Source organism: Sus scrofa, chromosome 15, assembly GCF_000003025.6.
Source record: "Sus scrofa isolate TJ Tabasco breed Duroc chromosome 15, Sscrofa11.1, whole genome shotgun sequence".
In the NCBI taxonomy this organism is placed as follows: domain Eukaryota; kingdom Metazoa; phylum Chordata; class Mammalia; order Artiodactyla; family Suidae; genus Sus; species Sus scrofa.
The window spans coordinates 61,657,130-61,681,735 of record NC_010457.5 but is presented as its reverse complement, the minus strand read 5'-3'; the positions used below and the strand labels follow the sequence as shown (position 1 = coordinate 61,681,735).

The 24,606-nt window shown below is 35.0% G+C and overlaps 1 protein-coding gene across 9 annotated transcripts in view; it reads right to left on the bottom strand.

The window, feature by feature from the left end:
• Window positions 1–24,606, bottom strand: part of GALNT13 (polypeptide N-acetylgalactosaminyltransferase 13) — a 604,605-nt gene that overhangs the window by 363,494 nt on the left and 216,505 nt on the right. For 6 of the 9 annotated variants that reach the window (XM_021076293.1, XM_021076287.1, XM_021076289.1 and 3 more), the window contains 2 exons: window positions 18,064–18,232; window positions 4,038–4,073 (listed from right to left, as the gene is read on the bottom strand). In XM_021076293.1, coding sequence (XP_020931952.1) covers window positions 4,038–4,073; window positions 18,064–18,232 — 205 coding nt within the window. The remainder of the gene's footprint in view (window positions 1–4,037; window positions 4,074–18,063; window positions 18,233–24,606) is intronic. The other 3 variants (XM_021076290.1, XM_021076291.1, XM_021076294.1) reach the window with 1 other exon arrangement.

Genomic DNA, 24,606 nt, shown 5'->3' with positions numbered 1-24,606 from the left:
GACAGTAGCCAAAAGGTGGAAGTAGCAACTCAAGTGTCTAATGACAGATTAAACAAAAGTGGTATATACACATAATAGAATATTAGTCACCTTAAAAAGTTAGGAAATTCTGACACATGCAGCAACATGGATGAACCTTAAGGACATGAGGCTAAGTGAAATAAGCCAGTCATAAAGACAAATGCTGTAAGAATTCGATTATATTCATTACCAAGAATGTCCAAATTTAGAGAAAAATTAGAATGGAGGTTTCCTGGGGCTGGGGATAGTGGAGAATATGGAATTGTTTAATGGGTATAGAGTTTCAGTACCACAAGATAAAAACGAGTTCTGGAGATTGGTATCACAACAGTGTGAATACATTTGCAGGGTGGTGAAAAAACCTTGAGTCATTCCTCTTGGGTTAGTACCTGAGGCCTGAAAATGAAACTAACAAAAGAAAGAACTACAGAAGAAAAGGCAATAAATTATACTTGATATAAAAACTTTGGTTTTTATGTACATGCACAGAGGTCTTAGAAAATCAAGAAAGACTCAAATAAGTGGTTAAACTCGGTGGCTTAGACGTCATTTTAACAAAGGATGATGAATTTAGGAAAAGACAAAGGAAAAGGTATTTGGGCTTCTAGGGGTCGAAGGCAGGTATGTAGGGAAAACTAACAGAAGACAAGGGTTATTTAGCAAGGTGCAGGTTAGGCAGAGTCATGTCAGTGTCATCTCTCTCACCAGTGATAAAGGTTGTTCTTTTTTCTTGTTCAAGAGATAGGGGCACCTACGAAAGGGAAACTTGCCTTGCTTTTAGGCAGATGGGGGAGAAAAGAGAGCTGTTCTCTAATGACTGCTTTTACTCATTTGCCTTTAGCTCAAAATAATCTTCATGCCAAAGTGATCTATTTAAAGATGGCATAGTCTGGTCCCTTTCATGTTTAACACTACTGACCTATATATTTAAAAATAGTTAAGACAGTAAATTTTAAGTTTTGTAAATTTTATTATAACTTTTTTAAATTTTTTATTTTTTATTTATTTTTTATCATTTATTTACATATATATTTTTTTCTACTGTACAGCATGGTGACCCAGTTACACATACATGTATATATATTTTTTTCTCACATTACATGTTCCATCATAAGTGACCAGACAGAGTTCCCAGTGCCACACAACAGGATCCTACTGATAGTCCATCCCAAAGGCAACATTCAGCTTCTATTTACCCCAAGCTCCCAGTCCCTCCCCTTCCCCCTTGGCAACCACAAGTCTATTCTCCAAGTCCATAATTTTCTTTTCCATGGAAGGTTCCTTTGTGCCATATATTAGATTCCGGGTATAAGTGATATCATATGGTATTTGTCTTTCTCTTTCTGACTTGCTTCACTCAGGATGAGAATCTCTAGTTCCAACCATGTTTATGCAAATGGCATGATTTTGTTCTTTTTTATGGCTGAGTTGTATTCCATTGTGTATATATACCACACCTTTCCTAATCCAATCATCTATCAGTGGACATTTGGGTTGACTCCATCCATTACATTGAACATTTAAAAGTTAAGTAACTTTACCATAATAACTTTACTATAACTTTTAAATGTTCAATGTAATGGTGTCAGAAAGGTAATAAGAAGTAATAAGACTGTTGAGGGGTAGTTCAAGTGTAAATGGAGTTATGCGCCATGCTTTCTGCCTTCAGTGATGCACACATGGGTCCCTGAAAACATACCTAGAAATGTTTTACTCAACTTTCTTGTTTGAAAGGCAAGTTATAGTGTTAACAGTATTCTTATTTCAAATATAATAATACCTATCATTTCCATCGTATACAAATAAATATATATAATTGTATATATTTATATGCATACACAAACACATAGAGATAGATATTCCTACACACTACTTTTCATTGAGGAGGTGAAATTAATTCTACACATGAGCACATCACATAAATCAAAGTATTATAGAAATTATTATCACTGTCTTCAGAGGCAAAATTTTCACCAGTATATGAAAGTTATAGTAATTCTCAAATTAAAAAGAGAAGATGTGGAACGGAGATCAGAAATCCAATTAATATTCTCATTTTCTATGTCTCCTTCTGCAATCAATGCTACATTTATCCTATTTTAATTCAATCCATATAAGTAGATAGGTACACTTATGAGATTAGCACAGAAAAAAATATACTATGGTTTATTTCTGTTTTATGTAGTAAATAAACTCTTTGTCCTTCTTTGAGCATCCTTTTCAGAATTTGTATGCTACAGCTCTGTTCTGCTAATAATGCAAGACTGCTAGAGTCTTTTTCTCTTTATCAGCTTGCAAGTGTGCATATGTAAGAAGCAGTTATTTGGTCTAGGATATAAATAGCTGAAATAAATTTCCTATTTCCTCGTTTTTCCCTGATGAAATATATTTAAATGCCAGCTGCATTATAACCTTCAAGTAACTCAATACCAGAACTTGAAGTGCTATCAAATGTCTGAATACAAGTAAATGCCAAAAAAACCTTAACATTTTGTTTTAATTGCCGACAGCTTTTTTTAAAAATAAACATTCACTCAATAATTACTGTTAATTTCTTATTCAAAAAGAATGGCAGAGTAAAGGGGGGAGGCCAATTGCTTAAAGAATTTCCTTGCTTAGCCCAAAAAAGAAGCCTGAGACATTAAATGAATTCCACAGAACAGTAATAATAATGAATATAAAGATTTCACCAGGGACTCAGCACAATCCTATTCTTCGTTTTTGGTGTGTTCATACAATATTGTAATTTTTTGTTTATGTAAATATATCCTTTTCACTCCTCACAGTCAGAGGCTATTATATCCATTTTCTTGTTGTCAAGGCTGACCCTGTATTAGGTAAACAACAGGGATTGTTTGGTTGGTTAACTAATTGATTACTTGGTTTCATTAGTGAAAGGAAACTGGGGGTTAGCAAATTAACGACTTCCCAAAGATCCAATAGGAAGCCGTACAACCAGGACTTAAACCTATGTGTTTTGGCTTCATATCTAGAGATTCTCCCCCTAATTATTTGAAAAATTTCTCCACAGTTGGCTTTTTGTTCTCGCTTTTTGTTTTGCATATAATGGAATATAGGGAATAGAGTTATGTACCTCATTGATTATATAATCATAGTCATACTGTTTTCTCTGCTTCAGAAAAGCCTAGAGGCATGGATAACCTTGGCTACAGATAGCTTTTGCAAACCAAAGTGTGATTTTTGCTGGCTATCAGGGTGATACAATTCAAGCACTCTTTTCAAAAAATAATACAAATAAGCACACACATGCACACGCATACACGAATATGCAACCATGTGTTTACTTAATGTATATTCTGTTGCATTTTTATCTTTATGGAGTTTCATATATGCATAGGTCTGCTATATTTCTAGCATTGTCTGTTTCAGGATCCTAGTAAATATGTAATAGCACTCTGTATTAGTAAAAGGAAATTATAACATTTAGGTACTTAATGTCCTGTCAAGTTACTCAAATGTGAGTTGCTTAAAGAGGCTTCCCTTACTACCCTATTCCCTATCTCTTACTATTCTTCATTTTATCATTTGTTCTAAGTTCCATGAAGCAAAGACTTAGTTTTGTTTACTGCTATATTCCCAGCATGTAGAACAGTACTTGGCACATATCAGCATATTAGTTGCTAAAATAATATGTTTAATATCTCTTAATGAGTTTTTTTAGTTTTATAACATATTTCCTCTCTTTTATTTAAATATTAATTTAAAACTCTTACATTGAAAATCAAATAAAATGTCCATTTATTTGCTTTCTGAAACAGAAATTTAGGCCCAATTTCTTAAATTCAAGCCATATCAATTTACAAAATATTAGATCCATAACTGATGAGAAACATGCTAAAAAAATCCCTAATGCTAATCCATCAACACAAGTTGACAGTCATTTTCTTCAAAGTTCTGAATAGAATTTTATGACACTGGACTATTTAATTTATGAAAGATGAGAAAAGGAGAGAGAGGGTTGGTTATAAGCTGTATGAAATTTTATTTATACTTACAAAGATTCAATGAGAATAATCCCAGAAATTGAGGGCCTTGAAAAAAGTAAGAAACTTAGTAAGTACTTCAGTCTTGAGGTGTACTTGAAATATCTAAGTACCATGATTCTTTGTGATACAATATTTTATGATCCTCAAATAAAGATTATATGTAAACATAATATAAATTTAAATTTAAATAAATGTTATGTAAATAAGTAATATAAATATTTATACATTTCTAGGGATGGACATTCTAGAACTTAACTCCAATTTGTCCTGATGTTTAATCACAATAGCCTCCAAGAAAAATTGTTTAGTTTGTTCTCTTTGAAAACATGGAATATTTACATAGATTTATTGCTCTTAAAAAAAAAAAAGAGAGAGAGAAACCTCAATAAAACAGAGTTGGAATATCAGAAGGGGAAGTTCTCATGCCCCACATCACAGCAGAGGCCAATAGGAAGAAGAAAGACTCTTCCTCTTTCTTAGCAACAACTGAGCAAATGAAAGGACTTGGACCCTTAGTTGCTCACCCAACTTTTCCTTTCCATAAAACTGTCCATCCTACTTCTCTTGCTGTGCAGGGACTTGCCTGTTGCTTGCCTTGGTGGTAGACTCTAAATTGCAATTCTCTGCTGACCCCCCAAAAAACCTATCTTTGATGGAGAAATATCTGTCTATTTGTTTCATGTAAAAATTTTGGTGGCACTTTTCAGTGACCAGAGGAGACTCTCTATGTCTCCAGGGCTGGTGAAGAAAAGGTGTGGTACTCTCAGCTGAGCCCACTGTTGCTTACTGCATTGTTTGCCAAGCCCAGAGCCTGAAGGTACATCTTTCTCCTGCATTTGAACTCGTGTCCTCTTATATTTGAAGCTCTGAAGACTTTATTCAGGATCTATTTAAAGGTTTTGTCTTTCTGGTTAAGGTTTTATTCTGTATGACTATTCCTTTGGCACTTTGGTATGATCTTGAGATCAGACTATTTTAATAGAAACTAGTTGAAAATGCCTTTTGCCCAATTCTTTTGGGGTGAGGGTTGCTTCAGATGAAACTATGCTGATTTTTCAGCTTTTGGCCTATTCCTTTAGAAGGGTTGTTCTCTGAAGACTTGGGGGAAAAAAAAAAGCCTTCAGCCTAGCCTCTCCAGGATCAATCTGTCTTCTAAGGACTGGCTGGGACTGACTTACAGAATTGCAGAGCTTTTTGATTTAAGCCATTTGTGCAAAAAAACTGTTTAAACTATTAGAAAATTGTCTTTGCTCTAAAGGAAAAACCTCTGGGTACCTTCCCTGCATGAATTCTAGCTGATTTTATATTTAAAACCAGGGTCCTTCCTCATGCACATTTCTAAATAAATGGACTGACCTGACCAAAGGTAATTTAGAATATCAATGGCCATGATGGGGAAATTTTAAAATCCCCAAAATTCATTTCCTTAAAGCTGAGCTGGACTACAATAGTTCAACAATTTCTAGAACTGATTGGAATACTTATTTTGATTGATATTTTGAGGCTTGCCAATGTTATCAGGAGTTTAAAATTGTCTCTATGCAAAATACGAATTTCAGATTAACTAAGGCAAATAAATGATTAAAAAGAGAAAAAAAGGGCTCACAAAGCCCCAATCTCTTCCCCTTGGCTTCTTTGTCTTAGGCTTTGCCTCCAGCCCCATCTTGTCTCTACTGCTCCTCCTCAGGCCAGACTCCACCTCTGGTGCATCTAACTCCTTCCTTTCTACACTGCCTACATCTCCAAAATACCTGCAATTCCCTCATACTAGTTTTCTTGTCAGTCTTTCCCTTTTCTCTGAAACTCTCCCCTCTTCCTTTTCCTCTAAAGTTGTCAGAATGTATACCTTTAATATTGAGCTTTCTGAAGATCCAGAGGCTAAACCTTAATTTCTTATACTTCCTAGACTAAAGCTGAACTGAGAGCCAGAGTCCAAGATGTTCCCGAAGCAACCAAAGATTCTCACAGATGCTGGAGGAATTTATTACAGTCACTTAACTTATCAACCTGGTTTCTCTGACTTGCATCAGCTAAATCATATGCTTGTCAGGGAAGGTCAGGTCTAGCATTGGACGAAAACCACTAGCTGGGAAAGTTCTGGAAAGAATTATAATCAGGAGAACAGCCCACTAAATTATATGATCAGGCTCAAGCAAGTGCTAGGCAACTTCACTGAGCAATTTTCAGATTAGAAAACCCTGTTGATTAGAAAAAAAAAATCAGGTTTACATATAAAACATGTTGAACATGCTCATGATAATTAGAATTGACTTTAGGTTGTTTTTTAAAGAAAACTCTGGTCTTCCTTCAGATGTTTATTCCAACCAAGCAGCTTTTAACTCTGCACTTATTAATGGGGTGAACTGGGACCCCTCCCTTCCAATAAAAAGAACCAGGATGAAGTGGGAAGCTATGTCCACTGCAGGTTTAGTTAATCTGGCAAAGCAGCTCTTTCTTACTCTAGATGAGTCACATCCAAATAAGAGCATCTGCATTCTTCATCTTCAATTCAAGCAAATGAAAGGTCCTTAACAAAATCCAAACCTTCTGATTTCTGCTATTACTGCAAAGAATCAGGACATTGGAAAAGAGATTGCTATATATTTAAGCACTTCCAGCATCTTTGGCCCTCTAACCAGCCTTCTTGACATCCTCCTTATTCTCAATGACTAGGCTCCAACGATCTACAGGGGCTCTTTTCAGTTCTCTTATTTCGGTTTGGGGATAAATTTTTTCCATTCCTAAATGACACTGCAGTCACAGTCTTAGTATTCAACCCCAGTGCCATAAGGCAGCCCCTATGCCTCAGAGTACTGAAAGAGGTCAAATAGTGGGGAATCTCTAATGAACCTCAAGAGGTTTCTATTCCCTTTGGTTTAGACCCTTTGAGAGATGCCCACTGTTTTCTCCTTAGTTCCTCTGCCCCTATTCACTTATTAGGCTGAGACTTAGTGAAGAAGTAGCATGCCAGAATTTCTTTCTCCCAGAGGGGAAATAATTCTAGAAACTGACAGTATAGTCATCTAAGTAACCTACCAGGTGAATAACTAGCCCTTTGATGTCTTTTATTTGTTCCTACACTGATGGTACTGAAGCAGATTCTGAAAAAGCTAATCCCTTGTGCCTATTGAATCAACTACCACTTTCCTTGTGGGCAAAATCTCCAAAATGGGTGTGGCAAAACTCACAGTGTACCTCCCATCAAAATACAAACAGACCCCTCAAAACTTCTTCCCAGAATTAATTGATACCCTATAAATAAAGACACCATTTAAAGGTATAAACTCCAAAGTGGAAGATTATAAGCCTCAATACTTTATTATCCCTTGTATTAACCCTTGTAACACTCCCAAGTTACTGGTGAGGAATCCTAAGTGCTGAGGGCTGAGGTATGTCTAGGAACTCAGAACAATAAACAACATTGCTATCTCTGGTCACCCTATTGTTCCAAACACTCATACCTTACTAACATCCATCCACAATGGAAGTAAATTCTTTAATACAACTGATTTATGCAATGCAGTTTTAGTATGATGATGAGGCTAGCCAGAACTTTTTTTTTCCTTCATTTGGGAAGAAAAACAGTTTTCCTAGACAGTAATGTCTTAAGGTTTTACCGAGAGTCCTTCACAAATTTTGAAGGCTGATCTGGATGACCTAAAGTTCTTTAAAGGTTCTATTTTGTTACAATATCTGGATGATTTGCTTCTGTGCCCTCCTTCTCAAGTCCCTTCACAGAAAGATGGCCATCTACTTGCTAAAGATTTTAGACTTAAAGGGACATAAATTTTCCAATGAAAAATTGCAGTTTGAGGGCAACCACAAGCCAAAACCAAATATTGCATTTGCAAAAAATGAAAAAAAAAATACACTCAAGCAGATAATAACAGGAGGCCATCCAACCAAAAAAAAAAAAAAAAAAAAAAAAAAAGAAGAAGAATGGAGAACCATAGAATCAACTGGAACACGAGGATCAAATGGCAATAAATAATCATCTATCAATTATCACCTTAAATGTCAATGGACTGAATGCCCCAATCAAAAGACACAGAATGGCTGAGTGGATAAAAAGGCAAAAACCTTCAATATGCTGCCTACAAGAAACTCACCTTAGGACAAAAGATACATATAGATTGAAAGTGAAAGGGTGGGGAAAAGTATTTCATGCCAATAGACATGACAGAAAAGCAGGAGTCGCAACGCTCATATCAGACAAAATAGACTTTAAAACAAAAGACATAAAGAAAGACAAAGAAGGACACTATTTAATGATTAAGGGATCCATCCAAGGAGAGGATGTTACTATCATCAACATATATGCCCCAAACATAGGAGCACCCAGATACATACAACAAATATTAACAGACATAAAGGGAGATATTGATGAGAATACAATCATAGTAGGAGACCTAAATACCCCCCTCACATCAATGGACAGATCCTCTAGACAGAAAACCAATAAAGCAACAGAGATCCTAAAGGAAACAATAGAAAAGTTAGACTTCATTGATATCTTCAGGACACTACATCCAAAAAAAGCAGAATACACATTCTTCTCAAATGCTCATGGAACATTCTCAAGAATCGACCACATATTGGGACATAAAGCGAATCTCAATAAATTTAGGAGCATAGAAATTATCTCAAGTATCTTCTCTGACCACAATGCCATGAAATTAGAAATCAACCACGGGAAAAGCAAAGAGAAAAAACCTACTCCATGGAGACTAAACAACATGCTACTAAAAAACCAATGGGTCAATGAGGAAATCAAGAAGGAAATTAAAAACTACCTTGAAACAAATGATAATGAAGACACAACCTCTCAAAATCTATGGGATGCTGCGAAAACAGTGCTCAGAGGGAAATTTATAGCAATCCAGGCCTTTCTCAAAAAAGAAGAAAGATCCCAAATTGACAACTTAACCCTCCACCTAAATGAATTAGAAAAAGAAGAACAAAAAAGTCCTAAAGTCAGCAGAAGGAAGGAAATTATAAAGATCAAAGAAGAAATCAATAATATAGAGACTCAAAAAACAATAGAGAAAATTAATAAAACCAAGAGCTGGTTCTTTGAAAAGGTGAACAAAATTGATAAACCCCTGGCCAGACTCACTAAAAAGAGGAGAGAAAGAACCCAAATCACCAAAATTATAAATGAAAAAGGAGAAATCACAACGGATACAGCAGAAATACAAAAAACCACAAGAGAATACTATGAACAACTATATGGCAACAAGTTTGACAATCTGGAAGAAATGGACAATTTTCTAGAATCTTACAGCCTGTCAAAACTGAATCAAGCAGAAACAGACCAACTGAACAGACCGATCACTAGAAATGAAATTGAAGAGGTCATAAAATCACTCCCTACAAATAAAAGTCCAGGACCAGATGGCTTCACAGGTGAATTCTATCAAACATATAAAGAGGAATTGGTGCCCATCCTCCTTAAACTCTTTCCAAAAGTTGAAGAAGAAGGAATACTCCCAAAGACATTCTATGAGGCCACCATCACCCTCATTCCAAAACCAGGCAGAGATACCACCAAAAAAGAAAACTATCGGCCAATATCATTGATGAATATAGATGCAAAAATTCTCAACAAAATCTTAGCCAACCGAATCCAACAACATACCAAAAAAATTATACACCATGACCAGGTTGGGTTCATCCCAGGTTCACAAGGATGGTTCAACATACGCAAATCAATCAGCATCATACACCACATTAACAAAAAAAAAGTCAAAACTCATATGATCATCTCAATAGACGCAGAAAAAGCATTTGACAAAGTTCAACATCCATTCACGATCAAGACCCTCGCCAAAGTGGGTATAGAGGGAACATTCCTGAATATCATCAAAGCCATTTATGATAAACCCACAGCAAATATAATCCTCAATGGGGAAAAACTGAAAGCCTTCTCACTCAAATCTGGAACAAGACAGGGATGCCCACTCTCACCACTGCTCTTCAACATAGTTTTGGAAGTCCTAGCGACAGCAATTAGACAAACAAAAGAAATAAAAGGCATCCAGATAGGAAGAGAAGAGATCAAACTGTCACTGTATGCAAATGACATGATTCTATACCTAGAAAACCCTAAGGACTCAACCCCAAAACTCCTTGAACTGATTAATAAATTCAGCAAAGTGGCAGGATATAAGATTAACATTCAGAAGTCAGTGGCATTTCTGTATACCAGCAATGAAACATTAGAAAAGGAATACAAAAATACGATACCTTTTAAAATTGTACCTCACAAAATCAAATACCTCGGAATACACCTGACCAAAGAGGTAAAGGACCTATATGCCGAGAACTATAAAACCTTAATCAAAGAAATCAAAGAAGATGTAAAGAAATGGAAAGATATTCCATGTTCCTGGATTGGAAAAATCAATATTGCGAAAATGGCCATCCTACCCAAAGCAATCTACAGATTCAATGCAATCCCTATCAAATGACCCATGACATTTTTCACAGAACTAGAACAAACAATCCAAACATTTATATGGAACAACAAAAGACCCAGAATCGCCAAAGCAATCCTGAGAAACAAAAACCAAGCAGGAGGCATAACTCTCCCAGACTTCAAGAAATACTACAAAGCCACAGTCATCAAAACAGTGTGGTACTGGTATCAAAACAGACAGACAGACCAATGGAACAGAATAGAGAATCCGGAAATAAACCCTGACACCTATGGTCAATTAATCTTTGACAAGGGAGGCAAGAACATAAAATGGGAAAAGGAAAGTCTATTCAGCAAGCATTGCTGGGAAACCTGGACAGCTGCATGCAAAGCAATGAAACTAGAACACACCCTCACACCATGCACAAAAATAAACTCCAAATGGCTGAAAGACTTACATATACGACAGGACACCATCAAACTCCTAGAAGAGAACATAGGCAAAACACTCTCTGACATCAACATCATGAATATTTTCTCAGGTCAGTCTCCCAAAGCAATAGACATTAGAGCAAAAATAAACCCATGGGACCTCATCAAACTGAAAAGCTTTTGCACAGCAAAGGAAACCAAAAAGAAACCAAAAAGACAACTTACAGAATGGGAGAAAATAGTTTCAAATGATGCAACTGACAAGGGCTTAATCTCTAGAATATATAAGCAACTTATACAACTCAACAGCAAAAAAACCAATCAATCAATGGAAAAATGGGCAAAAGACCTGAATAGACATTTCTCCAAAGAAGATATACAGATGGCCAACAAACACATGAAAAAATGCTCAACATCGCTGATTATGAGACATGCAAATCAAAACTACCATGAGATAACACCTCACACCAGTCAGAATGGCCCTCATTAATAAATCCACAAATAACAAGTGCTGGAGGGGCTGTGGAGAAAAGGGAACCCTCCTACACTGTTGGTGGGAATGTAAACTGGCACAGCCACTATGGAGAACAGTTTGGAGATACCTTAGAAATCTATACATAGAACTTCCATATGACCCTGCAATCCCACTCTTGGGCATCTATCCGGACAAAACTCTACTTAAAAGAGACACATGCACCCGCATGTTCATTGCAGCCCTATTCACAATAGCCAGGACATGGAAACAATCCAAATGTCCATCGATAGAGGATTGGATTAGAAAGATGTGGTATATATACACGATGGAATACTACTCAGCCATAAAAAGGATGACATCATGCCATTTGCAGCAACATGGATGGAACTAGAGAATCTCATACTGAGTGAAATGAGCCAGAAAGACAAAGACAAATACCATATGATATCACTTATAACTGGAATCTAATATCCAGCACAAATGAACATCTCCTCAGAAAAGAAAATCATGGACTTGGAGAAGAGACTTGTGGTTGCCTGATGGGAGGGGGAGGGAGTGGGAGGGATCGGGAGCTTGGGCTTATCAGACACAACCTAGAATAGATTTACAAGGAGATCCCGCTGAATAGCATTGAGAACTATGTCTAGATACTCATGTTGCAACAGAAGAAATGGTGGGGGAAAAACTGTAATTGTAATGTATACATGTAAGGATAACCTGACCCCCTTGCTGTACAGTGGGAAAATAAAATTAAAAAAAAAAAAAAAGAAAAATTGCAGTTTGCCCAAACCCAAGTTATTTACTTAGGGCATATGATATCAAAACCAGAGTTCCACCCCTAGATCTAGATAGACTTCATGGTGTCCTAAGTTTCCCCAAACCCCAAATGAAGCACCAATGGTGAGGTTTTCTTGAGGTACTTGATTATTGCCAAAACTGGATTCCAAATTTCTCTCTCATGACCAAACCTCTACATGTTTTATTCAACAATAACAACCTCAACCCAATTTTATGGGAAGAACTGGAAGATATAGCTTTCAAGGCCTTAAAGGAAAGTTTCATGAAGCCATTGGCTTTTGGTCATCCCAATTTCTTTTTCCTTTTTGTATATGAAAAGCAATGTAATGACCTTGGAGTTTCACCCCAAAAACACGAGGACCACCATTAATCTACAAGGTAAATATAGCCAGCACCTAGACCTGTGACACTGGGATATCCTCCCTGCCTTATGTCAACTGCTGCCTTTTTGGTTAAAGCCACCAAGAAAATCATTGTGGGATCCCCTTTAAGCATTTTTATACATCAATTCTTACAACATTCAATACTTCTTAGTCAGCTATCTTACCTCCTATGAAGTCCTTTTGTTAAGTGCCCCTTACAAAACTCTCTTCCATTATAATAACCTTAACCTGGTTACTCTTCTCCCCTCTATCACCCACAAAGTTCCTCATGACGGTTTAACACTGATGGATCACCTTCTGACTCCTCACAATGATCTATATATAAGAAATTCCACCAGGTAATGTTGAGTTCTCAAGGTTCACCAATGGTTCTTATTTTAAAGGTGACAATGGCAAATGGTATGCTGAACATGCTATCATAATTCCTTTTGATGTTGTTGAGACAGCATCTTTACTTATGGCTACTGCAACTCAACAGACTGAATTATACGCTCTTACATGGGCTTGAACTTTAGCCAAGGACAAAACTGCCAATATTTATACTGACAGTAGATATGCTTTTGAAGTAGCTCATGATTTTGGAATGTTATGGAAGCAATATGGCCTCCTTATTTCCAGTGGAAATAAAATTAAAAATGGCCCTTATGCTTGGGAATTATTATGTGCAATAATTTTATCTGCCACTTTAGCTATTATTAAGATTATAGGACATTTTATACTTAAATCTCTGGCAGCTAAGAGAAATCACCTTGCTAATATTTCTGCAAAGTATATTATCCTTAAAGGGACCAATAGCAGCAAAACCTCTGTCATGGTCCAAAGGTAATTTCCAAGTTATTAAAATAGTAATTTATAAAAACTTGCTAAAGAAGTCTAATGATTGGCCTCAGAAAAGGAAAAACAGGTTGGAAATTCAACAGTTGTTAGTTTGGGAGTGTCTGTCATGGATCAGCGGTTAACGAACACAACTAGAATCCATGAGGATGTGGGTTTGACCCCTGGCCTCGCTCAGTGGGTTAAGGATCTGGCTTGTCATGAGCTGTGGTGTAGGTCACAGACTCAGCTTGGGTTCCATGTTGCTATGGCATAGGCTGGCAGCTACAGCTCCGATTTGACCCCTAGCCTGGGAACCTCCATATGCCGGGGTGTGGCCCTAAAAAGACAAAAAGACAAAAAAAAAATTGTTGGTTTGATAAAAAGAAAAAGTTCTGGTTTGGACCAAACTGCCCAGTTCCACTAGAGAGTCCTAATCTTCACCACTGTACATGCATTAAATCATTGATCTAATGATGAAGTGATAATTTTCATGAATGAATACCGATTGGGAAAAATTAACAAGGCCACACAAAGTGCCTAACCCACTTGTCCTAATTGTCCAAAGTATAACCCAGGGAAGCCTGATCCTACTATTCCCAGACTTTTTAAATGCCAAATGGACCATTTGAGGTCCAGCAAATGAATTTCATACAACTTCCTCTAAGAGATAGAAATGTTTTAGTTATGGTCTATATGTTTTCACACTGGACTGGAACCTGTACTTGTAGACTGGTTACTGCTTCTTCTGTGGGCTAATGTCCTTTGGGAAACATTATTCCTTCCTGAAAACTTCTTTCCAACTTCATAGTGTTTGAGTACCCCATTTCATTGGCCAAGTGCTTTAACAAGTCATCACTGTTTGGCCAGTTTCACAACACTTTCACTGTTATAGATTGTTGCCTCAATTCTCCAGTTTAGATTAACACACTAATGGCATCATTAATTCTCAACTGGCAACATTTTTTGTAGAGGCCCTCCAAATAGCTTGGCCAAAAGCATTGTGGTTGGTCCTTTTAAATCTCAAATTCATACTTTTTAGAACTCATAAACTCTCACCCTTTGACATAGTGACAGGACACCCAAAGCACTTGGCTCATGCTTCTTTTGACCCACAAGTGCTAAAAGGAGAGATATCCAATATTGAAAAGGCCCAATTGCTTCTATTAAAAACAACTATGTTTTGGTAGAGCAGTCTTTTCATAGCGTACCCTCATCTGATGAAGACCTTGAGCATCTCAACTTGCAACGTGGAGATTTTGTCCTTTAAAAAAGACACTTCTAGGAGTTCCCGTCGTGGCGCAGTGGTTAACGAATCCGACTAGGAACCATGAGGTTGCGGGTTCGGTCCCTGCCCTTGCTCAGTGGGTTAACGATCCGGCGTTGCCGTGAGCTGTGGTGTAGGTTGCAGACGCGGCTCGGATCCCGCATTGCTGTGGCTCTGGCGTAGGCCAGCGGCTACAGCTCCGATTCGACCCCTAGCCTGGGAACCTCCATATGCCGCAGGAGCGGCCCAAAGAAATAGCAAAAAGATAAAAAATAAATAAATAAAATAAAATAAAATAAAAAAGACACTTCTAGAAGTACTCTCTTCAACCTTGCTGGGAATGTCACTAGCAGCTTACTGCTAAGCAACTCTTGTACCCCAAACCCCATGGAATAGACTCTTGGATTTCTGTGACACACCTAAAAAAAGTGCTAAACACTGACTAGATCTACACATAATTTGGTTGCCTGAGAGAAAAAAAAAAAAAATCCCAATATTGAAGGAGAGGCCATTTGATGAGACAATTTTCCCACAATATCCAGAGCAGGCATGTTGGAAGTTTGTTACTGAACCTTTGATAATGATATAACACATCAGGTGATCTCCAATGTCTATGATCTTGAAATATATAGACCTTAGATAAAAATGCCTGATAGTTCTTCCTCTTAACCTACCTTGTAATTTGAACATGATTGTAATAGTTTTCTAACTGGAGTGCTTTGCCTCCAACATGAGAAACTGCACCCAGGCAAGATCCTTCCTGACATTGAGGGACAAAAAGCCACTGAAACTAGAAAACCTGACTTTTGGTCAGTGATGCTTTGAGAGAAAGATCATGATCAAAAGAAGGAAATGTAAAAAAAAATAATAACAGAAACCTAAATTAAATAGAGTTTGGACACCAGAAGGGGAAACTCTCATACCCTATAACAATAGCAGAGCCCAAGAATACAAAGAAAGACTTTTCTTTCCTGGTAAGTTCTCAAAGAAATGCCATGGACTCTTTGTTTACTATAGTCATTCTAATTCCTTTAGAATGCTCTATAAAAGTGTTCTCTTCCCCTCACTGTATGGGGACTTGCATGTGACTCACCATGGTTGCAGACCTTGAACTGCAATTCTCTACTGATCCTAAATAAACCCATCTTTGCTGGAGAAATATCTAGCAGTCTGTTTGTTTCAGGTCAACACCCTGAACACATCTTCAAATATTTGTAGATGGATAGATATTAAGGCCAAACACAACACTAAATTATTTGGACAATTTTCTGTATACAGTCAAGCCAGTTTAAGGACATATTTTTGTAAAATACGCTGAAATATTTTAATGAATTCACTGTTTAGGCAGTTCAGATACTTTCTACATAAATATCAACTCAAGTTTTCACTAAAATAAAGTAGGCACTTTTTAAACTAATTATTTATAAATCACATCTTCAATATCTTTATGTAATATATACTGTAATACATATATATTTGTGTTATATCTCTTGAGATGTAACTATCCAAAAACTGAACTATAGTATCAAAATTGGAAAAGTTTTCTACATCAAATGAATATAAACAGGTTTTTATATCTTTTAAATAAGTTTGGATTATCTGATTCATGGTGTGTTTCTCAACATTATTTGTTCCCAGACAGTCATGCAATTGAGTCATTCAAGATGACTTGCAAATGTCCTCAGTGAACCCACATATGCTTTATGATTTGTCTAGGAATTGCATATGGTATTTTTGTATTATTTTATTTTTTATTTTTTACTAAATGTATACACTGTGATGTCATAAAAATAAAATGATTACTTTCACCACTATACTCTTTCATAGACTATTTGCAGAATCTCAAAATTTAAGCAATTATATCTACAGTAAATATGGCATTTTTTTGTATTTTTTATACTGAGCAATTTGAATCCTACATTTTTAAATGTTGAATTGTCCCATAGTTTGACTTAATTATTCAAGTACTTAATATGCTAAGTAATTCTGAAAAGAAGTAATACCACCCTTGGCCACAAATATTTTAAATGGATGCTAGGTAATGATGTTGCTTCTTTTTTTGTAAGGGATGGCTTACATTAATTATTCCATATCTGACATAAAATTTATTATGTTCTGATAGTTGGAGATTTTTAAAAACTTGGAATAATAAGTACAGTTTTCCTGAATACCAAGTATCATACTTATCCATTTTATCACAAGATGGTGTATAAAACAAGATAATGAATGTGGTGTTATAACATTATAAACTTATCATATAAAATGCTCAAAATCATTTAGAAGTATATGCTTATTGCATATCTTTAAAAATGCATATATACCTATACACAAATATGGATAAAACTACCTGTAAAATTATTTAGGCCATTGGCATGCAGAAATGTTAAGTTTGATGATTTAGCAATTTTCTAGCTACCAAAAATATCCCATAAATGTGGTTACTTGTGGTTTTGTTGAGAGAGACATTTCAGAGCATACAGGGGTATACAAAACCAGATTTGGCTTACTTAATTTTGATCTTACTTGAAGTAATTCAGAAAGGAAAAATATTACATTTGGTAAATATGTTAATGTCACTATATTACTAATGTAATATAACCCATTATATGTAGCAAACCTTATATGCTTTAACTATGATTTTAATTTTTTACCAAGAAAGCTACTACCTGTCTAAAAGAACAATTTAATTTATATAGAAGTATGTTCTGGAGGATATTTGTTAACTCGGCGATTTTCTGAAAACTGAGGACGTATCTTTTCTAAGTGTCAAGAGTTGACTCTAAAAGGACTATATACAAGATGACAACACTGCCATTAAATATTCTGATTTTTATTACATCCATTTAAAATATATTCAACTATCTGGAGCATGGTTAACAGTTTATCACAAATAAGTTGAAGTTTTCAACATAGTTTTTCAAGAATATTATTTCCAAGTGAATATTTCCTCCATGGGTGATAACTGAGCATCCTAATTATAAACAGCATCAGAAATTGTTAAAGAACACACAATAAATATTTTTAAAGGGTCAAAGAATTGTACAGCCAATTGGCTATTTTTACCCTGGAGTAGCAAAGATTTCATTTTTCAAAGCAAAGTGTAAGAGCTTTCTATACAGGCAGAAAATAACTTATCAAAGATTATGTTTGCTCTGTTTTTGGCAAGATAAAGCAAAGCAAAACAAAAAGACATCTCATGTAGAAAAAAAAAAATAACCTGTTAAGCTTGTGTATTCTGCAGTGTATTTGCAAGTAACATATTTTGCTCTTCCAGAGAAGGAAACAGTTTATATCTTTCTTCATATGCATGCACAACAAATTCCCACTATGGGATAGGTGTTCAGAATCATACGGCTCAAGAATTCAAATAATCTGAGTTATCTGAAGTTCTGAGATATTCTGAAATTTGAGGATTGCTAATATATGAGTTACATAAAATGTAAACTTACCCTTCTAATCTTACATCCGGCAGACTTCTGTTAAGGGCAATCAAATCACTGGCCATAAGGTTAAACTGATTGATTTTAAACAGTTCTTTCATTTTCTCCTGGTCATCTTTAGGAATCAGCACAGCCTTTCCCATTTCTCCTGGCCCTTCTTGGTTTCTTGAAATAACAGCTGTAAGACACACACAGGTACACACATATTACAAACATACAGATAATGAATGGGATAGATAAATAAACTCATGTGTAGAATTAGATTCTAAAGTGTATTATCTATAAATGCATTAATAATACAATAATCATTTCTTTATTGCTTACTTATAAACCATACACCACACTAAAGAAATAATTTAACTCATTAATTCTGCATGTTGTCTTTCAAGTCTAGATGTACATGATTTGACTAATCATTAAGATAATAATTAAGCAACACAGAACACCGAAACTTAAAACTCTTTCATTTCCAGGACCACACCTGCGGTGTATGGAAGTTCCTAGGCTAGGGGATGAATCAGAGCTACAGCTGCAGGCCTACATCCCAGCCACAGCAACACAGGATCTGATCACTGGCAATGACGGATCCCTGATCCTCTGAGCGAGGCCAGGGATGGAACCAGCATCATCATGGATGTGTTCCTGCTGTACCATGATGGGAACTCCTTTTTTATGTTTTTAATATACTATTAGAGAGGGGTGAAGTTGAGCTCTGGGAAGACCAAGCTGTGCAAAATAAAAGAGAAATTTTGAAAATATACCATGATAAATGTATTTTCACATCCACTTAAATATTTTGATATTTCACACATTGACTGCCATTATATCTTTATAAAACAAGGGTTGGTAATATTTATCCTATTAAATTTGATTCCTTTGTCAAATCATTTTCAAATATATAAAAAGAACTTTCATAGTGGTGACAGAAAATTTTAAATGTCAGGATGGATTTGGAGGCTATATGCTCTGTCTGTAGCTAGAATTTCACAGCAATATTCTGGGCTTAAACATTTTATTAAGAACAGCCAGGATTTTATATGCAGGCTAGCGTTTTTGCCATTTCCTACAAGTTATCACCACATTAATATCCCTTCCAGCTACAAAATACATGGTTCAATGTGTGTGTGTGTGTGTGTGTGTAGGCATGTGCATGAATATGTCTGTATATATGTTAACATATAATAATAAGACCAGATTCCGGTCAATACTAAGGCACCCTTAACTAACTTTTCACAGTGATATCAAATTAGGCTACCATGAAAGAAACATACTTCTGGTTTTGAAGCTTCCAACATTTGCTGTATTATAACATCTAATACATTAATCTTACTGAGTTTAATTTCCACATACTTTAAGGGGCAAATATTTGGACCCGGGCTACTTTAAAATATATTTTAAAAATTTAAGGATACTGAAAAAATAAAGATAGAACTATTGCATGATCCAGTAATTCTACTCCTGGGTATATATCCAAAAAAATCTCAAATACTAATTTGAAAAGATACATGCATCCCAATGTTCATAGCAGTACAATTTATAATAATCAAAATATAGAAGCAGCCTAAGTGCTCATCTACAGTTGATTGGATTAACAAGGTGTGTGTGTGTGTGTGTGTGTGTGTGTGCATACACATACATATGATGCCATATTACTCAGACATAAAAAAGAATAAAATACTGCCATTTGCAACAATATGGATGGATGGACCTAAAGAATATGATGATTACTGAAATACAGCAGACAGAAAAAGACAAATGCTATATACTATTCTTATGTGGGATATAAAAAAATACAAATGAACATATATACAAAATAGAAACAGACTCACAGACCCAGACAACAAACTTACAATTATCAAAGGGAAGAGGGAGGGGAAGGGGGCAAATTTGGGGTATGGGATTAACAGACACAAACTACTATACATAAAATAGATAAGCAACAAAGATTTTCTGTATAAAACAGGAAATTATATCCATTAGCTTATAGCAACCTAGAATGGAACACAATTTGAAAAAAATTAAATCACTATACTATCTAGCTGAAAGTAACACAATATTATAAATCAACTATATTTCAATAAAAAAATAAAGTATAAAAAGCATGCAAAAATAATCTGCAAATTACAGCATTTCATAAAATATGAGTTCTAAAATTATATAAGAATGTGGTCACAACTAGGATAGAACACAATAAGGAGACCCTCCTTTGAGTTGACCATAATTATAAAACTTCAAGACTAATACTACTAGAACTAATATACAAGTGGTCTTCTAATAGATGATTCTCTAGGGAAGGTTATTCTGACTTTGCAATGGCATGAGTCAAACTGTAAAAGAGATTAAACATCTGAAGGGAACTTCAGATATGAGTATCAGGAAGGCGATTAGCCTGAAAATCCTCTTCTATATAGAAAAATGGCAAGAACTTGGAAAATTTTAAATGAAAATGATATAGCATTCAACCTCAAACTTTAAAAAGCTGTCATCTTAAAGCTTATGAAGACTCGCATTCATTTTAAGAAGCAAAAATAGAAATGATGGGCAAGAATTTTATGAGAACGCATATTTTATTCAATTTATGAAATAAAATTCTAACAGTAATATGTTCCCTGGGGGGTTAGTAAGCTTATTATCCCTAAAATTGGATGGAGTTGTTGGAGTTGGCTTTGGGTGAACTTGTCCTGGAGGTGAGATGCTGGATTTAGGCCTTAAAGTACCTTTCACTTCAAGGATTTCTTTTTTAAGTTTTGATTCCACAGAAACTATTAAAAAGAATTTCTACAGTTCCCAAAGGAGTCCTTCTAATTCAGAAGTAAAGAATAAAACACACTATATGATATCACCTCTCGACCATGAATATTTTATGACATCTGTATATTTACCTATATAGAAGGAGACCAATTCTCACTTTAGAGATAGAGGTATATATATATATATAGAGAGAGGAAGATGGATAGATAGATATTTTACACATTCTGGTTGGTAATCTTTATGCCAGACATTTTGCCTGGAAAAAAGAATTTTTGATTCTTGATACATTAAAGAAAGTTTAAAGAATTTAAGGTTAAAATTAGAAATCTTATAAATTAAGAAAGGAAACCATTCACTATTTACAGTTTTTTAAAATGTCCTTTATAAATTCCAACAGAAACTACAGGACATTGCCAAGAAAGGTACTAGCATCAACACAACCAAGCTACCAGGCCTAGGAAGTAGATTGGATTAAATTTTGCTCTATATAGAAAAGACATGGGACTCAACTACATCACTGTAGAGACATGAAGATAAAGTTATGACACACAGAAGTACTTGTTTTTTGTAATATATTCAAAGCTATGATGATTTCCTTTGCTTAGCATTATGAAAATTATAGTTTTGTCAGTGGTAGAGTACATATATCATCTTACAGGATTATCAGTAAAAATCAAATTTTCATAAACAGTATCCTTACATATAGAACTAGTTTGCAAGCACATATAATCATTCTCTTTAATTAGTCTCAGTTTCTTAATGAAGAATAGATAATGACAATGTGTATCAGGTTAAGTGTCTTCTCCCCAAGGTTAAATATATTTTTCTATAGTAGCCTCTAATGAATTCATATTTGACATTTTACAAAATATTTTTTTCTTATGCATGAGCAGAACTATTTGTGTTTTTTATCTTGCTTAAGAAAAAAATGCTAGGTAATTATACTGTGAAAGCAGCCTTTTTCTTTTCCTAAATCTTATGTGGCAGAACGCATCTTGCTGGAAGAACAGGTTTTTTTCCTTTCAAATAATGTAAATAGGAAATAGAAAAGATTAAGCAATTTAGTATGTGGGCTTATCTCTGATCTCCAGTATCTTTAAATGGCAACATCTTTTTTTTTTTTTTTTTTTTTAACCTGTTGATTTCTTTCCTCTATACGGTTTAAAGGAAAAAAAAAAAGTCTAGCCACACACCTGCAAAAGACCATGCTCCTCCACAGCCAAAGTAAAAACAAAAAGAAGTGTCTTTGAAGTTTTGGTGCTACTGTTCTACTCTTAATAGGCAAATATAATAAAGAAGCAATTAAATTATATCTCGACAATTGATTTAAATATGGATGAAAATATTCCAATTCCAAACCTGGTTTTGGACTATAAAAATAGATTAATATGCTATGCTGGAAGTTATTTTCTTCCTAACTATATGGTAAAATAATTAAAATGATAAATAATTTGACTCAAAATGATACCATAAAACTTGTGAAATTATAAAAAAGCATAATTATTTAGTATATATATTTTTCATTTTAACATAGTGAATACTCTACAAATTAAGGGAGATTTATTTTTATCATAGAATTCCCATAAAGACAATTGCCATCAAAATACAAATAAACCAACTGATCAATCTACCAAAAGAAAAACTGTATACTAATTGCATTATTGGCTTATGTACATTTGCATTCTGAACACTTTTTCAATTGCAGAAATTGTCCCTTAAAGCATTGAATTTGAAAAGAGATATGATATCTTTAGATAAACATGTGTTATTTTTATATATTTTACAATTATTTAAAAGAAAGAAAAAGAGAGAGGAATGAAGGGAGAAAAATAAAATGATATATTTATATAGAGAGGTAGGTAAGAATAATGAAAAAAAAACAACTAAACTACTGATTGAATGGTCAACTTTATTCAGAAACATACTTATGTATTTAAAACATAACCATTCATACACGACAAATTTATTGTTTATCATTATCATTACCATGCATTTTTTTATCATTTAAAAAGAAGCTATGGAAATTTTTCCAAATAAATATATGGATCCATACCTACTTTATAATGGCTGTGAAATATGGCACAACGTGGCTCTACTGTGATTGATTGATTGATTGATTTGTCTTTTTGCTTTTCTAGGGCCAAACCCGTGGCATAAGGAATTTCCCAGCCAGGGGTCTAATTGGAGCTGTAGACGCTGGCCTACACCACAGCCACAGCAATGTGGGATCTAAGCGGCGTCTGTGACCTACACCACAGCTCATGGCAACCCCAGATCCTTAACCCACTGAGCAGGGCCAGGGATTGAACCCAAAGCCTCATGGTTCCTAGTCAGGTTCATTAAACACTGAGCCATGATGGGAACTTCTCTACTGTGATTTATTAATGATTTCTTTGTCTTTGAATGCTTACTGTTGTTTGAATAATCTCTATTTTAAATGATTCGATTAATATTCTTCCATATCTATATCTTTACAAATTTGTTTAAGAATTCATTTTGAAAAAAATGGTGCAAATTTAATGAGGAAATTACAGATTAACAATGCTTCATTGCAGTAATTGTTTTCCTCATCTTTTTTTGTTTGTTTTTTGTCTTTTTAGGGCCACACCCATGGCATATGGAGGTTTCCAGGCTAGGGGTCGAATCAGAGGTGGGAGCTGTAGCCACCAGCCTACACCACAGCCACAGCAACATGGGATCTGAACTACATCTGAGAACTACACCACAGCTTATGGCAATGTCGAATCCTTAACCCACTGAGCAAGGACTGGGATCAAACCTGTGTCCTCAGGGAAATTAGTCAGATTCATTTCCATTGAGCCATGATGGAAACCCTGTTTTTCTCATATTTTTACTTTCTTTATGATCTTCCTCTGGCTAAGAAGTTCCTCCCATCTCTTGACTGAAATAATCCCTGTTTCCCAATTTCAACTTTCAGATAAAGTAAACATGCTCTCTTTTGTGATTTTGTAGTTCTTTTAATTTATTATATTATACCTTTCATAACAGTCATTACCACAGCCTATTTACATGTTATGGCAGAGAGTTTAACTAGTAAACTATCTCATGTTCTCTCCCTCCACTTATTGAAGAGACTATCTTTCTTACACTGTATGTTCTTGCCTCCCTTGTTATAGATTAGTTGACCATAGGTGCTTCAGTTTATTTCTGGGATTTCTATCCTGTTCCATTGATCTGTATTTCTATTTTTATTCCAGTACCATATTGTTTTAATAATTGTAACTTTTAGTATCGTCTGAAGTCAGGGAGACTGACTCATCCATATCCATTTTTCTTTTTCAATATCGCATTGGCTATTTGGAGTCTTTTCTGTTTCCGTAAAAATCTTGTTCTGCAAAGAATGTCCTCGGTAATTTGATAGGGATTGCATTGAATCTATAGATTGCCTTGGGTAGTATAATCATTTTGACAGTGTTGATTCTTCCAATCTAAGAGCATGGTATATCTTTCCATCTGTCTGTGTTGTCTTTGATTTCTTTCATCAACATCTTATAGTTTTCAGAGTACAGGTCTTTTGTCTCCTTAGGTAGGTTTATTCCTAGGTATTTTATTCTTTCGGATACAATGATAAATGAGATGGTTTCTCTAATTTCTCTTTGTGATCTTTCATTGTTAGGATATAGACATGCAATCAATTTCTGTGTATTAATTTTGTATCCCATAAGCTCCTTTTTATTTTTTCTTTATTTATTTTTTAATTTTTTTTTTTTTTTTTTTTTTTTTTTTTTTTTTTTTTTTGCTATTTCTTGGGCCGCTCCTGCGGCATATGGAGGTTCCCAG